The 14433-nt window shown below is 45.9% G+C and overlaps 1 protein-coding gene across 1 annotated transcript in view; it reads right to left on the bottom strand.

Annotated features, from left to right (window-relative positions):
• GTPBP6 (GTP binding protein 6) overlaps positions 1 to 14433 on the bottom strand; it is a 128330-nt gene that overhangs the window by 98086 nt on the left and 15811 nt on the right. Inside the window, exons 2-4 of the mRNA XM_078656170.1 lie at positions 13967 to 14104; positions 12372 to 12442; positions 2862 to 2992 (exon numbers count right to left, since the gene is read on the bottom strand). Coding sequence (XP_078512296.1) covers positions 2862 to 2992; positions 12372 to 12442; positions 13967 to 14104 — 340 coding nt within the window. The remainder of the gene's footprint in view (positions 1 to 2861; positions 2993 to 12371; positions 12443 to 13966; positions 14105 to 14433) is intronic.

Genomic DNA, 14433 nt, shown 5'->3' with positions numbered 1-14433 from the left:
TCGACCTCTTTGATCGCCTCGACGTCGACCTCTTCGAACGCCTCGACGTCGACTTCTTCGGCGCCGGAGACCTCTCCCGTCTCGACGGCGACCTCGACGACGAGGATCCCCTTGACGACGATGATGTCCTTGTCTTCGACGGCGAACGGCGGTGTCGTCCACTCGACGCCGACGGCGACGACGAGGAAATCGACACCGGCTTCGACGGCGGCCTGTAAACGTCCCTCGACGTTGACGGGCGACGTTTTCTCAACCCAGAGCCCTGGGGAGACCGGGAACTGGCCGTGGACCTTCCTCTCGACGTCGTGGTCATAGCAACCGACCCAGACGGAGATCTTGGACGTGTGCTGGACTTCCTGCCCCTGGGGAGCCCCCCAGAGGCCTCAGCATGGGCAGCAGAAGCCCCTCCAGACCCACCTGGAGCCTTCAATCTTCTTTCTTCAAGTCCCTGAAGTCTGATCTTCCTCCTGTCCTTCAGGGTCCTGCCAGAAAAGCCTCTACAGATCACACAATCCTCTGGGATGTGGGAAGAGGGAAGGCAGAGGATACACACCTCATGGGGGTCTGACTTGGCCTTCTTCCTGGAGCACTCCGGGCATTTGTCAAATAATGCTGGCATTATGGACAATAAAGAGTGCAGAACCCAAGAAGAAAGTTACCAAAGTACTTTAAAAGCACAAAAAAAATCGAATTTAGTGAAAAAACACCAACAAAACCCCTGAAAAGGGAGAGCTCAATGCTCCAGGGTCCTGCTTGCAGGAGCCGGAAAAAAGAACTGGAAGTAACTTGGACCTGCTATGCATTCTGGGATACTGGGAGAAGGTTCTGGAAGATTCTCTTAAAGGCACAGTATCCTGTTTTGAGCCACATAATGGCAGCCTATGGGGCTTGTCTGTACAGGTTCTTCTCTCTATCATTCCTGAGGGAGTTTGCTGTTGAAGCAATGGAAATCTGTACAGGCTTTTGCTGTTTTGTGGATTTTTTGGTGGAATTTCTAGTTGAAGTACTGGACAGTGTTGCCTTTTTAGGTTGCATTATCTGTCTTTAAATTCTCTCTTCAGTGTCTATGCATTTCTGCATTTTTTGACACTGTAAGAGATTATTTTTGATTGCTCCGGGGTCCACGCACATGGGCGGGACTATTCACTAGATTATGACTATACACAGAGATCCTCTACTACAGAACCAGTGGATCCATAGTGATGACTGATGAAGGTCCCTGCACCATCTGCAGAGCTGTGCCATCCCGTCCCTTTTTTGCTATTTTCTAACCTTTTCTATTGCTTTTCCCTCATTACGCTTTACAATCTGCGTTTTCTTTTTTATTACACTAGGCACTGTGGGCCATAGGATACCGCTAAAGTGTAACAGGCACGCACAGTAGAAGGTGACTTATGCCACCTCACCAGGCTGTGGGAAATGTCAGATAAGATCCTGTCAATGGGCACTGGACATTTTTAACCAGCATACATGGCATGATGTGCCTTACTCTCGTTAGCCAGATATAAATGTTGAACATGGCACAAACATTGATTCATTATGGCTACCTGCCTGAATCCCTGAACTCAACTGGTAATACAGGACCTGTTCTGGATATTTGTCTGGACACTAGCACAGAGTCTAAGCAGGAATTGGGTTCTGGAAGGTACTGCTTATGCTCCTTGGCTGGGAACAGGAGCAATACTCTGCAGAATGTCAAGTTCCCTCGATATCCCTGGAAGAAAAGGAAGCGTTCATGCAGCAGTGAAGAGAGGAGCTAGCCCTCAAGTCAGACACCAAGAGTACAATCTAGCCAACTCGAGGAAGTTACCAGTCAGGGAGGACAAAAACGATCAGAATCAAAGGCATTTACCATGCAAGAGCCTGTTGAAATTCCAAAACTACGAGTGGGGTGAGTCTGCACCATCTCCTGGCCTATACCGTATCAAGTCTTACTTTGTGAGCAGCTTTATAACCTATCCTTAAACCAAAGGGAGACAAAAGGAGATATTATCTTTCACCCTGGGCCTGAGGTTAATATCCCACTAGCTGAGAACATGTGCACTGATTCCAGAACCTGTTACAGAGATATCACCATTCAAAGACACAGCTGGACACTAGCCCTAAATCCTAGCTTTCTCGCTACCAGTTGGATCCAGTTTCTTCAAAGAAAGCTCTCCATTCCATGGGTACCCCCACTCCTGAAAAGAATGGCTGTGAAAAACAGTTCCAAAGAGGTTGTCCTAAAGTTTGGTACCAGAAAGAACCAAGCCAGGGTGGCTAACATAATCCCATTACCAGCGATCCAGCTATTGAAACAAATAACTTTGGAGGCCAGTTGGAACTATAAGTAGTGTCCTCCTGGACTGCGTCCAGTACCTGGTTACCGATCATTGGAACTGGAGTGTATCTGCTAAGCTCAGGGAAATTACTTTGGAAACCAATCCTTTGTCACACTGACACCATCATTTGCCTGTGGTAGCAATCACAATCCGTGTTTTGTATTGTATTGTGAGAAAATATCTATTTTCCTTTTTTTCATATATATTTTTTTGTTTACACCAATATTGTAAAAGGAGGAAAATTGATCACTGATATCACATGTGTGAATGTGATGTGCCACTTCTATTCATGTAAATAGTTAACAAACCCATCCCTAAACATCCCTTTTAGGGGGTTGCATTTCCACTGCAACCTGCTTCTGATTATGAAAAGAGCTAGAAGCTAGCACTAGATTGGCTGTGAGGGTTATATATCTATCTTATACATGACTTCAAGGTTCTTTATAGTTACTTTGCTATGAAAGGACTGCTTTGGGGTCCCTCTTTCACTTGTGCTCCTCCATTTTTTCTCAAGTGAAGCTTGATGTACCTGCCTTTTACCTGAGCAGTGGAAGCTCTGCCAAGGCGATTTGCAGTTTGGCCTCCCTGGTTCGAGCATTGTAACGAAATATATGTAAAACAACCGTATATCGATCAAACACCTTCACTCCCCAGGCTTCTTCAAGTTCTTTCTGGAAAAGAAGAGAAAAGAAATATGAAAAAATAGAAATGCGCATCACAACGAGTAAACTCACAACAGAAGTTGTAGTCAACGTGTGCTTGGGGTTGCAGCACTATTTGGAGTCTGGCTATTCTTGAGAGTGAGAACTGAGAGAACTTCCTAGTTGACTCTGAAACACTAAACAAAGAGGTTGGCGGAAGCATGTATGAATCAAGGCTCGGCCACAGCTTTGCGCCAGACCATGAGCAGCAGTTACTACACCCTCATTTACACAATTGAGCCATCTTAAAAAATACAGCTGCAGTGATGCATTTCCCTAGGGCCCATGAAAAGCTACACTACAAAGGGCATTTTACACAATCCACTTCTTTCTAACAATGTGACCTATACTACCAAATCTATACTTTTATAGACCAGTACAGTAAAATTAAAAAAACTCTCCTTTCCCTTGATCTCACTAAGCACTTCAAATGGTGTGCTGGGCATTTCTCTTTATACATGGCGTCTATTGAGATTCTCTTAAGAAGCTCACAGGGATTTCGGTCTGAAGAAGCCAAATACTTTTAAGTTTGCAAACATACACAGAGAGGTCTTTAGGTTCACTCCCTTCAGCCGCTGATTTGAGAGAGCGTCAGTTCTATCTTGGGTGAGCTTAGAGGGCTTTTCTGTCTCATATCATAGTCTGTGGGTCTTTGGTGTAAAATTCCACCTAGGGAGGTCTTTCATTACAATTGCATGAGGTGCACTGCTAAATGCAGAAGACTACTGAAAGCAACATTTTTAATTAAAATAAGCATGTAAAAGCATGAAAATTCTTGATAGGTATAATTTACAAGAAACTGTTTTTGTGAAAAAAATGCAAAACAAGTTATTAAAAAAACGAGAAAAGGAACTCAGTCATAGAGGGGTTGCAAAAACTGTGATAGTTTGTTGTCCTACTACAAGTGATAATTGTCGGATTACTGTAGTTATTATGACGTTTGGCAGGCAGTGGTGCCACCTGCTGCACACCGAGCACGGTAAGCTGAAAGAAGGCTTGCTATTGGACATGTTTGTGTACCCATCCTGAGCACCACTCTTCTCTGAAGGCATCCACGCCGGAGAAACGATTGCCTGCTTGTCCTACCGCCTGATGGGATTTTTTAGGGGAGCACTTTGCGTATCAATCATATGAAATACAGTGGCAGCAGCTGCTGACTGTCACAGCCCTCCCGGCTTCTGAGCCTTCCAGCTCTAGGCATAGGAGACTGGGAACAGAAGGCTCCTGCTCACCTATTATCTGGAACTAGCACAATGCACTTTTCAGCATTTTCACTGCAAGATGGCTGCTTCGGGGGGGGTTTACCTTCCTCCGCCACACAGCTTTTATTTCCATGCTCGTGCATGCCACTGAGTACCCAACAATGTGAAAGGTCAATGGGTGTTTGCGCCCTGAGGCTGCTTTTAGAGTTGGTGGCTGAGGGAACAACCCTTGTAGGGCACAGGTATACACATGGTCTGAGAGATGCACTACTCGATACTATCATTGCGTAAGGGCAATCCGTCCGGACATAAGCGTTGCTGAAGTGTCTAATAAGTCTGAGGGGTGAACTCCGCATTACACAGAGCTTGCGGAGTTCCGAAAAACTCTGCTTCACGTAGCGGAGCGTAGTTTTTTCCTCACTTGCGTTCGTCAACGTCATGTTGGCAAGCGAGGAAATTCCACCTCCCAGCGAGATTTTTCCTCGGTCACGACTGTCAACATCAAGTTGGCGAGAGCGAGCGTGGAACATCGACCTCCCAGCGGCATTTCTCAACGAGGACGGTCAGATTTCTCATTGCAAGTGGTCGTGTATGCTCGCGACTGCTCACGCTGAGTAACCCTGCGTTCCTGTTGAGAAAGCTGCTGCTCGAGTAAAAATCTACTCAAGCGGCAGAAAGGAAGCAGCACCCCCTTGCGCTGTGCATGGTGCTGTTTGCGATGATTGCACAGTGCGGACAAGCACATGGCACTGAAAATCACTGTAAAAGGCATTTATCTCATACACTCCACTGCTCGCGGAGCTCCATGTAGCATGGCTGAGTTTCTTTTGTACTTCACGGAGTTCTGCATAGCGGAACTCCGCGAACTCCGCCCAGGCTTAGTGTCTAGTTGCTCATGTGCCTGATGAGCCAGAGGTGTATTTCTTTGCTTTCCTTTGGATTTCCTTAACATATTCTTTCCATATCTCTTTCCCTTTCTCTCTGTCTATATCTATAGGACTCTCTGCTCCAGTATGGCTCTATCGTTCTTCCATCTCAATTCTTTTTATTTTATTATTTTTCCATGCAACACTTTGTATCTCTTAAACCATCATACCATTCTTTAATGCTCTCTCTTCCTCCCACTCTTTCTCTCTGTTGATCACCCTATTTCTAATCTAGTTGCTGCCCTATTTGGAACAGATGTTCTTCATGAAATGTATCTTCCCTTGGCTTGTCCACTATTTAAACGATATCCTTGTCAACGGAAGTCACTTCTCCATAAAAGTTATATAAAATGGAAAATTCACGATTATAGGTACTAGGGAGCCTTTTCGATATTTAAATGTAGTATCCGTTGTTCATTATTGGCTTTCTGATGCACACCGCCCTGCATGTATCCCATTCATAGAACTCAATCGAGGAGACAATGTCAGTATTTGGTCTTCTTTATAACAATCTCTGACAGCAATACAAAGTCATTTAAAAGGTTTTATGTTAGCTACAATATTTGGACAATTTCAAAGTTGTCTCCAGTATTAAAGTGTTTTTGGGTAAATAGAACTTCTGCTTAGAATGAAACATTTTATAAAGGTCTACTTTCTAAAGTTTGTTTTTCTAATATTTATCTGGCGTTTCTGCGCAGAGGGATTCTACGTTCATGGTTTAGGACAGGTTTATATGTCAGGTTTTGGAAGGAAGTGTCTGTTGCCTTATCCTGTGCCTTCTTTACTCGTGCAAATAAATGTGGGGTGCTAAACCTCTCACTTGAAAAACACACAGTTCTTTTTAAGTCCTTATTTTTCCATTGATGCCTACACTACAACGGTTAAAAAAAGAGGAAAGTTAAAACTATTATCCAGACGAAAGCCAACACGCTTTGCTATACAACTTGCTAAGAGCAACAACACTCACAGGCACCACTTACAGTTAGATATGCACTTACAACTCTAAATGTACAAAATTTGGGTACATTTCAGGAAACACACAAAATGAAATCCGGCCTTCACCAATAGATTTTGGCGAGAAATGCAACCTCAAGTACGTTTTGGACGCGAGAATGCATTTTGCACTGAAAAAATAGCACCAAAAACACTGCCATGAATGACTGCTTGCGTTTTGGTCATTTGTGTTGTGGAGTTATTTAAGGAATTACGCATTAAACAAGCATAAAGGAAATTGCCTGAAATTATCCAAATGATGTCTGCGTAATTTATTTTTGCCCGGTCCTACTTCCAACAGGCACTTACCCACAGGCACAGACAACATGCATACATTCACATACTCATGGACACACAGGCAACTGAACATGTATGCGCTCCCTGTGTGGCGCATGACTCTGTTCTGTCTGTGAGTGCAAGTGTTGTCTTTGGCTAGGTCGATCCATGCGCTACAGAACAAGCACAGGCAAAGCCAACAGGTCTCGTCTTTAACTATTGAGTGCAGGCTTATAGGCTTTGCTAATGCTTTTTATTTATTTCACCCTCACAACTCTTTAAAAGCATGACGAGGCCCTAAACTTATGTTTGGCAGGCTCTACTAATGTTATTTACACCAGAGTGATGAATTAGTGCTGAGCCACGAAAATAAAATTCTATTCCACAATACAACCACACATGCTATTTTGAGGCCTTGAACGCATTATGACATTTAAAAATAACTGTTTTGTAAGACTTAACTTTTGATTTAGCCAGCTATTGGGGTGCTCAATGAGACCCCTGATGAACAGAGGTGTAGTTGCCCAAAAAGCACTATTTTCAGTGGGGGTAAAAGTTAACAATTGTCATGATTATAGGGTTTGGTGCACTGGTTAATAGTGTGATAACTGCAGTATGGCATACAGCTAAGGCCTGGGCATGTTGACATTTGTATTGAGGACCAGTGCGGTGAGGATACAACTTTGCCCTCATTGTCTTGGCCATCTACAGCCTCTTTATAACAAAAATGTATTGCCCACATAAATGATTTGATGTTACATGAAATAGGAAAAATAATGTATGTTGTGCACTTACTATTGGATCTGACAATAGTGTAAAATACGGTGCAAAGTACTACCACCATTTTATGGTTATCTAATTAAAGCAGCTCAGTAACTAATTTAATAGTCTTTTTTCATGCTCTTTTTTAAAGTTTATTTATATGATGACATGTGTCATTATTGTTGCTTGTAGGTTCCAGAGCTTTCGGGGTTTTTCTGTGGCGGGAACATTGTGATTCTGTGGTTTGTGTTAGATCAACTGATGGAGGTCTGTGCTGCACTCACGTGTCTCTTTTGGGTTTGATGATCGGTCAAGTTTTATTGTGCTATTTTTAGCTCCATTTTGTTTTAAGTCAATTAATTTTCATTGACCATACTACTGCTTCCCAACTTTGCTGTTTTCTTTCTTTGTTCCTTCACTTATCAGGGTATGGAGCCATGAACAAAAAAAGGAATGTCATCTGTACATCACATACCGACGGCCTAGTCGTCACTTGCGAAATATGTATTGTACCTCATCAACACTTTCTATAGTGGACACCATTCACCATTCATAAAATTGTCCTAATAGTCTATACTGGCTTAAAAAGTCTAAAAACAGACATAAGACTGTCCTTCCTTGCATAAGAAAGACTGAAGACTTTATATGTCAGGACCTTGGTGACTGAATCCTGAGTGTTATTAATACCCTAATTAATAGTTCCTGTCTTGGAATAAGGAAAGGATGAATTAGCCCTCTGAGGCTATATAATTTGACGACCAAAGATCCGGACTGAATGCTCAAAATCAAGGGCCAGATTTACTGAAGCTTTTCCCTCCACTAAAGCCGATTTTAATACAGTATTAAATCTGTCTTAAGCGAGGAAAAGGTATCCTTCATCTATCAAATGATTTGTACTGGTTTAAGACAATCTTATAATAGTCTAAACACATTGTCAAAACGTTAATGTCTGACTTTAAACAGTCGTTAGACTATTAACAGCCAAGGAGAAGTTTAAAAAATAAGATCCTCAACAACAGTTTTAAGTGTGTCTTAAGCCAAGGCATAATTTTATTAAATAAGGTCCATGTTTCTTTTCGTTAAGACAGTCTCAAGACTGTTTAAGTGCGCTGTATGATTACATGACTTCTCACCAAATGGCAAAAGCTGTCCTTAGGAAAGTCCTAACAAGCCTGTCTGTTAGGCTCGCCAATAAGTGTTTAATTTAATTTCTATAGCTTGGTCTCTGCATTGACCTTTACCTCGCGCACAACGAACCACTAATTTCAACACGGTTCTTTTGAATTTACTTCTGTTAGCAATTTCACCAATGAAACACAAAACCTCATTGTGGACTTGAAGCAAAATTTCTTTTTTTTGCTTTGGACTCTGTTATGCTCAATCTGTGTGGGTCCACCCAATTTCTTTTTTTAAACTTTTGTCTTTTAGTGAATTGTGTTATTTAGTTTGCCCTAGTTTATTTTTATTCTCCTAGGACCATTAGATTTTTTGTACATTTTTTGTACAGCGCTTTGATGTCTTTGGCAAAATCAACACTCTAGAAATTGAATGAGCGGAAGAAAATATAAATAGAATATAAAATACAGAGTCCTTTCATTGTGCATTTAAACCAAGAACAGGGCTGAAAAAGAGCACACTAGGCCTTATGGTTTTTTAAGGCCTTGAGTTCCTTTTGCTTTTCTCAGCCACTCCCTTAGCCTCCTTGCCTATTTTTCAGAAAGAATACTATTTTTATACTTAATTAGACCTATAACAGATAAGATATTTCGTCTTAGACGCCACACCAAGAATGACTATGAATCCACACCACACTGGTGGAGTACAACAAAACATTTCAGCATAAAATGTCACTTCAACAGCCGCTCGGCGGGAACACCGGGAGGCCATTGTGACTGCCGCGGCCCGCGTGGAGGAGCTGGAGCAGCGTAGTCGACTCGGGGGTGGCGATGGCGTCGTGCGACAGCTCCTGCAGGCCCAGCAGACATATTCCTCGGTCCTCTATGAGGAGGCCCGGCAGGCGTGGCTTGCCACGCATAGCAGGGTGTATCAATGGGGTGATAAGTCCTGCACCATGCTACATAGGCTTTGCCAGGCGACCTTCCAGCCCCTTGAGCTACCCGGCATTACGGCGGAGGATGGCTCGGTTATGACCGACCCGGATCGGTTGGCGGCTAGCTTCGCCCGCTATTACGAGGCACAATACGCTCCTCGTGACCCATTGATGGAGGGCGAGATTGCCTCTTACTTGGACGACCTGCTCCCGCAGGCAGTTCCGGAGGAGACTAGAACGGCCTTGGAGGCCCCGCTAACGTCCGAGGAACTTGGGGAGGCCCTTGGCCAATTGAATACTGGGAAAGCGCCCGGCCCGAGCGGTTATCCCGCCGAATTCTATAAAAAGTTCCATGTCCAGCTGGGACCCCACTTTCGCAGCGCCCTGGAGGCGGCGCGGTCTAGAGGCGAGTTGCCACCTGACTGGCGCCATGCCGAGATTGTGGTCTTTTTGAAGCCTGGCAGGGCGCCGGACCGACACGACTCTTACAGGCCAATCTCCCTCATCAACATCGAGGCCAAGATCTTGGCGAAAGCCCTGGCGAATCGCCTCCTGCCCCACATCGCCGACCTGGTCCACCCTGACCAGGCCGGGTTCATGCCGCACAGGGCCACCAGGCATAATATCCGGCGGGCGCAGGCAGCGATCGACGCCATGGGGGCTAGAGATGAACGGGCCGCACTGCTCCTCGCGGACATGGACCGGGCCTTTGACTCGGTGAGTTGGGCATATTTGTTCACCTTGTTGGCCCGCCTCAATCTAGGGCCTGTCTTCTTGTCCTATATCCGTCTCCTGTATACTAATGTTACGGCGTCGGTCCGGGTAGCCGGTGCGGTCTCGGGACGTTTCCGGATAGGCCGTGGTACTCGGCAGGGCTGCCCACTGTCCCCCTATCTATTCGCCCTGGCCATGGAGCCCCTGGCGTCGCGGATACGATTGGATGCCCATCTGCGTGGCTTTGTCTGGAACGATACCCTAACGGATAGGATTGCGCTTTACGCGGACGACGTCTTCCTTTTCCTTACCGACCTGCGGCGCTCGGGCCCTCGGGTATTGGAGATCATGCGGGGGTTTGGCGAAGTCTCAGGGCTCCGCCTTAACTTGTCTAAGTCGACCCTGTGGGTTCTACGTGGCGGAACGGTTACCGACCCTTGGGCCGCCGACCTGCGCGTGGCGACGGACGGCCTGAGATATTTGGGTGTTTTCCTCTCGACTTCGCGAGCCGTGGTCTGGACGCGCAGTGTCTTGCCGGTGTGGGAACGGGTTCAGGCTGATGTCAAGACGTGGTCCAGAATGCCCCTTACGATCTTTGGGAGGTCGGCCATTTTTAAGATGGTGGCGCTGCCGAGACTGCTGTACCAACTCCAGCATTTCCCGCACCCCATTGGCATGGAGTGGTTCCGTCAGGTGAACTCTGTGCTGAGCCGCTTCCTGTGGGATGGCGGTGCAGCCAGGGTGGCCCTGAGGACATGCTTTCTGTCCACTTACTGTGGTGGTCTGGCCACATCCGACCTCCTCTCCTACTACCAGGCGTCACATCTTCTTGTCCTCAATGAATGGTGGTACGGGGACAGGAGTGACCCGGCCTATGCCCTGGAGAGGCATCTGATGGGTGATCATACGCTCCACACCGTTCTCTACTCGGCCCGTATACGCCGCGGGCTGCCGTCAGTAACAAAAGTGGTCTTTGCAGTGTGGCGGCAGTCTTTGCGCCGCATGGGTTGGTGGGGCAAATTAACGGCCGAAACGCCGCTGTGGCACAACGGTCTGCTCCCAGAACTGGCGGCCCTAGCCGGGTTCGAGGGTTGGGAGGCTATTGGAATTACACAACTGGGCCAGGTCATGTCAGGCGCCACCCTCAAATCCTTTGAGGAACTCCGAGTAGAGTTCCAGATGCCCCAGTCCCAGTTCTTCCGTTACCTCCAGCTGAGGCATGCCCTCGCCCCCTGCATTGCCGGCCTCGACTCCCTGCCGGAGTTCAACCCAATTGAGGCGAAAGTGTTTATGGGAGACATGGGAGACAAGAAGGTCTCTGGGATTTATCGGTCCCTTGTTATTCACTGCTCGTCCACTCTTCGCTCCCTTCGGGACGCATGGGGGGTAGACGTGGGCGCCTTGGATGAGGACGACTGGAGGGAGGCGCTGGAGTCCCCGCGCGGCACCGCAATTGCGGTCCGGCTTCGCCTGATACAGTTCAAATACCTGCATCGTGCCTACTACACACGTGAACGACTGTGGAAGGCTGGGTTGATTGCGTCATCGGAGTGCCTGCGTTGTGGGGAAGTGCCTGGCTCCCTAATACATACGGTGTGGTCGTGTGGTCGCCTGGCTGGATTCTGGAGGGGCGTATGGAGTTGCCTGGCTGAGGTCCTGGGCTGGGATCTTCCTCGAACTCACAGGCTCGGCCTGCTGCACATTATGGAGGGGGTTGGGGGCAACATATACAAGCGCCACTTGCTGCTACTGGGCCTGGTGGTTGCTAAGCGCGACCTAGCTCGGGCCTGGAAATCTGTGAGGGCCCCCCCCCTGTCTGCGTGGAAGGCTGGGCTGGACTACTTTATGGGTCTTGAGAAACCAATCTTTGAGGCGCGGGGCTGCCCACGCAAACACTACAAGATCTGGAGGCGGTGGGCCGACTACCGTGACCTGACCTTGGAACCCCCGGCGGAGCAGGAGGAGGACATTTGATCGCAGTGACTTTTCTGGCCCAAATGGCACGACCCTGGTTGCATTACACCTGCATCCTCTATGTGAATCGTTTTTGTGTTGCCTCTGTACATGTGTGGTGGGGGGGGGGGTTGGTGGGTATGGGTTGGGGTGTAGTTGGGGTTGGGGAGGGTTGTTAGGGCATTTTTAAAGCTGAGCTTCATTGACACTAGCTTTGTGAATCTTATGTATGTCACCTCTACATTGATACTGTTGTGGTGATCTTGGTGTGTGAAGATGCCACATCCTTGATACTTTTACGCTCAATAAACTTGGTTGTGAAAAAAAAAAAATGTCACTTCAAATTCAAACGTGCTGCTGCTCCTGCCAATGACATCAATATATTTGACCAGCATAGAAATATATGCTTCTAATCATCTCTCGTCACACAAGGCATTGGCACAAGTAGCAAAAATGTATGCTTCAGTCCCTACCGATGTCACTGCAGAAATTCTTTCTACATTCAGGAAGACGGAGGTTAACTGAGGCAATCCTTTCACCTTCTCTAGAATAAAAATAATATAGTCAGGGATTGGAATGTTAAAACGCAGACATTTAGATTAACAGATCAGATTTATGCATTCTATGTTATTTGTATATCAGAAAAGTGATTTACACAGATCACAGCCTACTATTGATCTACAACAATGAGAAGATCTGCAAGAGGTTAATAAGAACAATTAAAAGCAACACAATGACTTAATAGTTTCACCAAGGGCAGCACCTCATTTCTAATCCACCAGGCCTTTCCCCTTAAGTGTCTTCCCCTGTTTTCCTTTAATTTGGTATGTTCCACGCTCGACTCTGTTTCTGAATTTATTTTAGAGGCTTTAAAGAGGATTGATAGATACCCTTCAACTGTGTCTCTTATTAAGGTGTGTAATATTTTACTGTAGGCAAATAGTGATGCTGGGGGTGGACCACAAGTAAAGTGCAGCACTTGGTGGCTTTAAGCACTCAAGCATTCCTCATTACTGAAATAATCATCATGTAATTGGAGATTTCCCTATTATTGGCAGAGACGGCTGGTTAAATTACTGTCCAATCCCTTTAAACGTCAAGTAAAAACTAATGAAGTTTTAACATGCCCCGCTTGCTCTGTAGACACCCGAGTACACCAGGTGTAACAGGCAAATGTATTCATGAAATCGCATAGCACAAAGAGAAATGTACTTGGAAATGTCATGACATACATCTTTCAGCGAAAGCGACATAATGTTGTCACACCAATTCTTTTAAGAAACCCTACGTCAGCAAACAACTAAATCCAACATGCTGAAACCCCTATCCAATCAACGCATACACCACACTCAGTCAACCCTTTTTATGTATTTATTTATGCAAACACTTGAAGGCACGCCACTAATTATTGATTCCATTAGTATAGCCAGGCGGCTTCATTATTCAATCAAACTACTAAGAACATAAAATGTTCAATTATCCCTGTGTAAACTTTAAAGTACAACTGTGTGAATTAAAAAGGTAACATACGACTGTAACCACTGTGATATGGATTTACTCCACTTGTGGTTGACATTTGGCAAAATGTTAGAATTACTGGGGATGCACCAATGAATATTGACTGGAATTACTGCCAATTGAGTTCCCTGCTGGCTATTTTACTAGTGTTCCCTCCTCTTGGTAGAATTTGAGTGACTTGTCACCCTGACAGCTAGAACAAGCAGCCTTGCCTTCTTGCATGCACTGGTAGCCATCTTTCTCATACTGTCTGCATTCACATTATGATATTTTGTAATGAAATTAAAGAAAGATTTGCAAAGTGTCAAAGGTAAACTCCAAACGTCATGGTATACAGCTGAAATGTAGAGTTTTTTAATGAAACATGTCCGACTGCCTCTTTTGCAATGTGTGATTGTTAGGCCGGCATCATATAATAAAAGGTAATTTTGGGCCTACCTGGGGATTTGAAAATACTCCTGCACCTGGTACAAGTAATTTCTTTATTGTTATGGAATGTAAATATGCCTTATAAAACGAAAAAGCACTTTTACTATCTCAGGACTCTTACCTGTCAGTGTCTGGAAGTTCCCTTTTCCAAATATGAGCTTGCTGTCTGGAGTTTTTGTGGAAAGAATCAGTGTATCCACCACTGTCCAGCTGGGAAGACTGTTTACAAGAGCCACTGCTTCCGCAAGCTGCAGTTGTGCTACAGAAAAGAAACCAACATAACCAGATTAGCTTAGAATCCATAATCCACTGTTGAAGTGCTTCCTTTACCAGGGCCGGACTGGAAACCGAAACCGGCCCTGGCAAACTGCTCGGCCGCTTCCCCCCTCGCCCCCCCACCCTGTGGTGACGGGGGGGTGCAGCTGAGCAGTTTGCGAGGGACGGTTTTGGCCGATTTTGTTACAGGGGGCCTCTATTGCAACCCAGGGAGCCCGAAACCAGCCCCCACCCTAGCGGCCCACCGGGGAAATGCCCGGTGCCCGCTACGGTCAGTCCGGCCCTGTCCTTTACTACCCATAATAAACAGAT

Source organism: Lissotriton helveticus, chromosome 8 (assembly GCF_964261635.1).
Source record: "Lissotriton helveticus chromosome 8, aLisHel1.1, whole genome shotgun sequence".
Lineage (NCBI taxonomy): Eukaryota > Metazoa > Chordata > Amphibia > Caudata > Salamandridae > Lissotriton > Lissotriton helveticus.
This window is presented reverse-complemented; position numbering and strand designations above follow the sequence as displayed.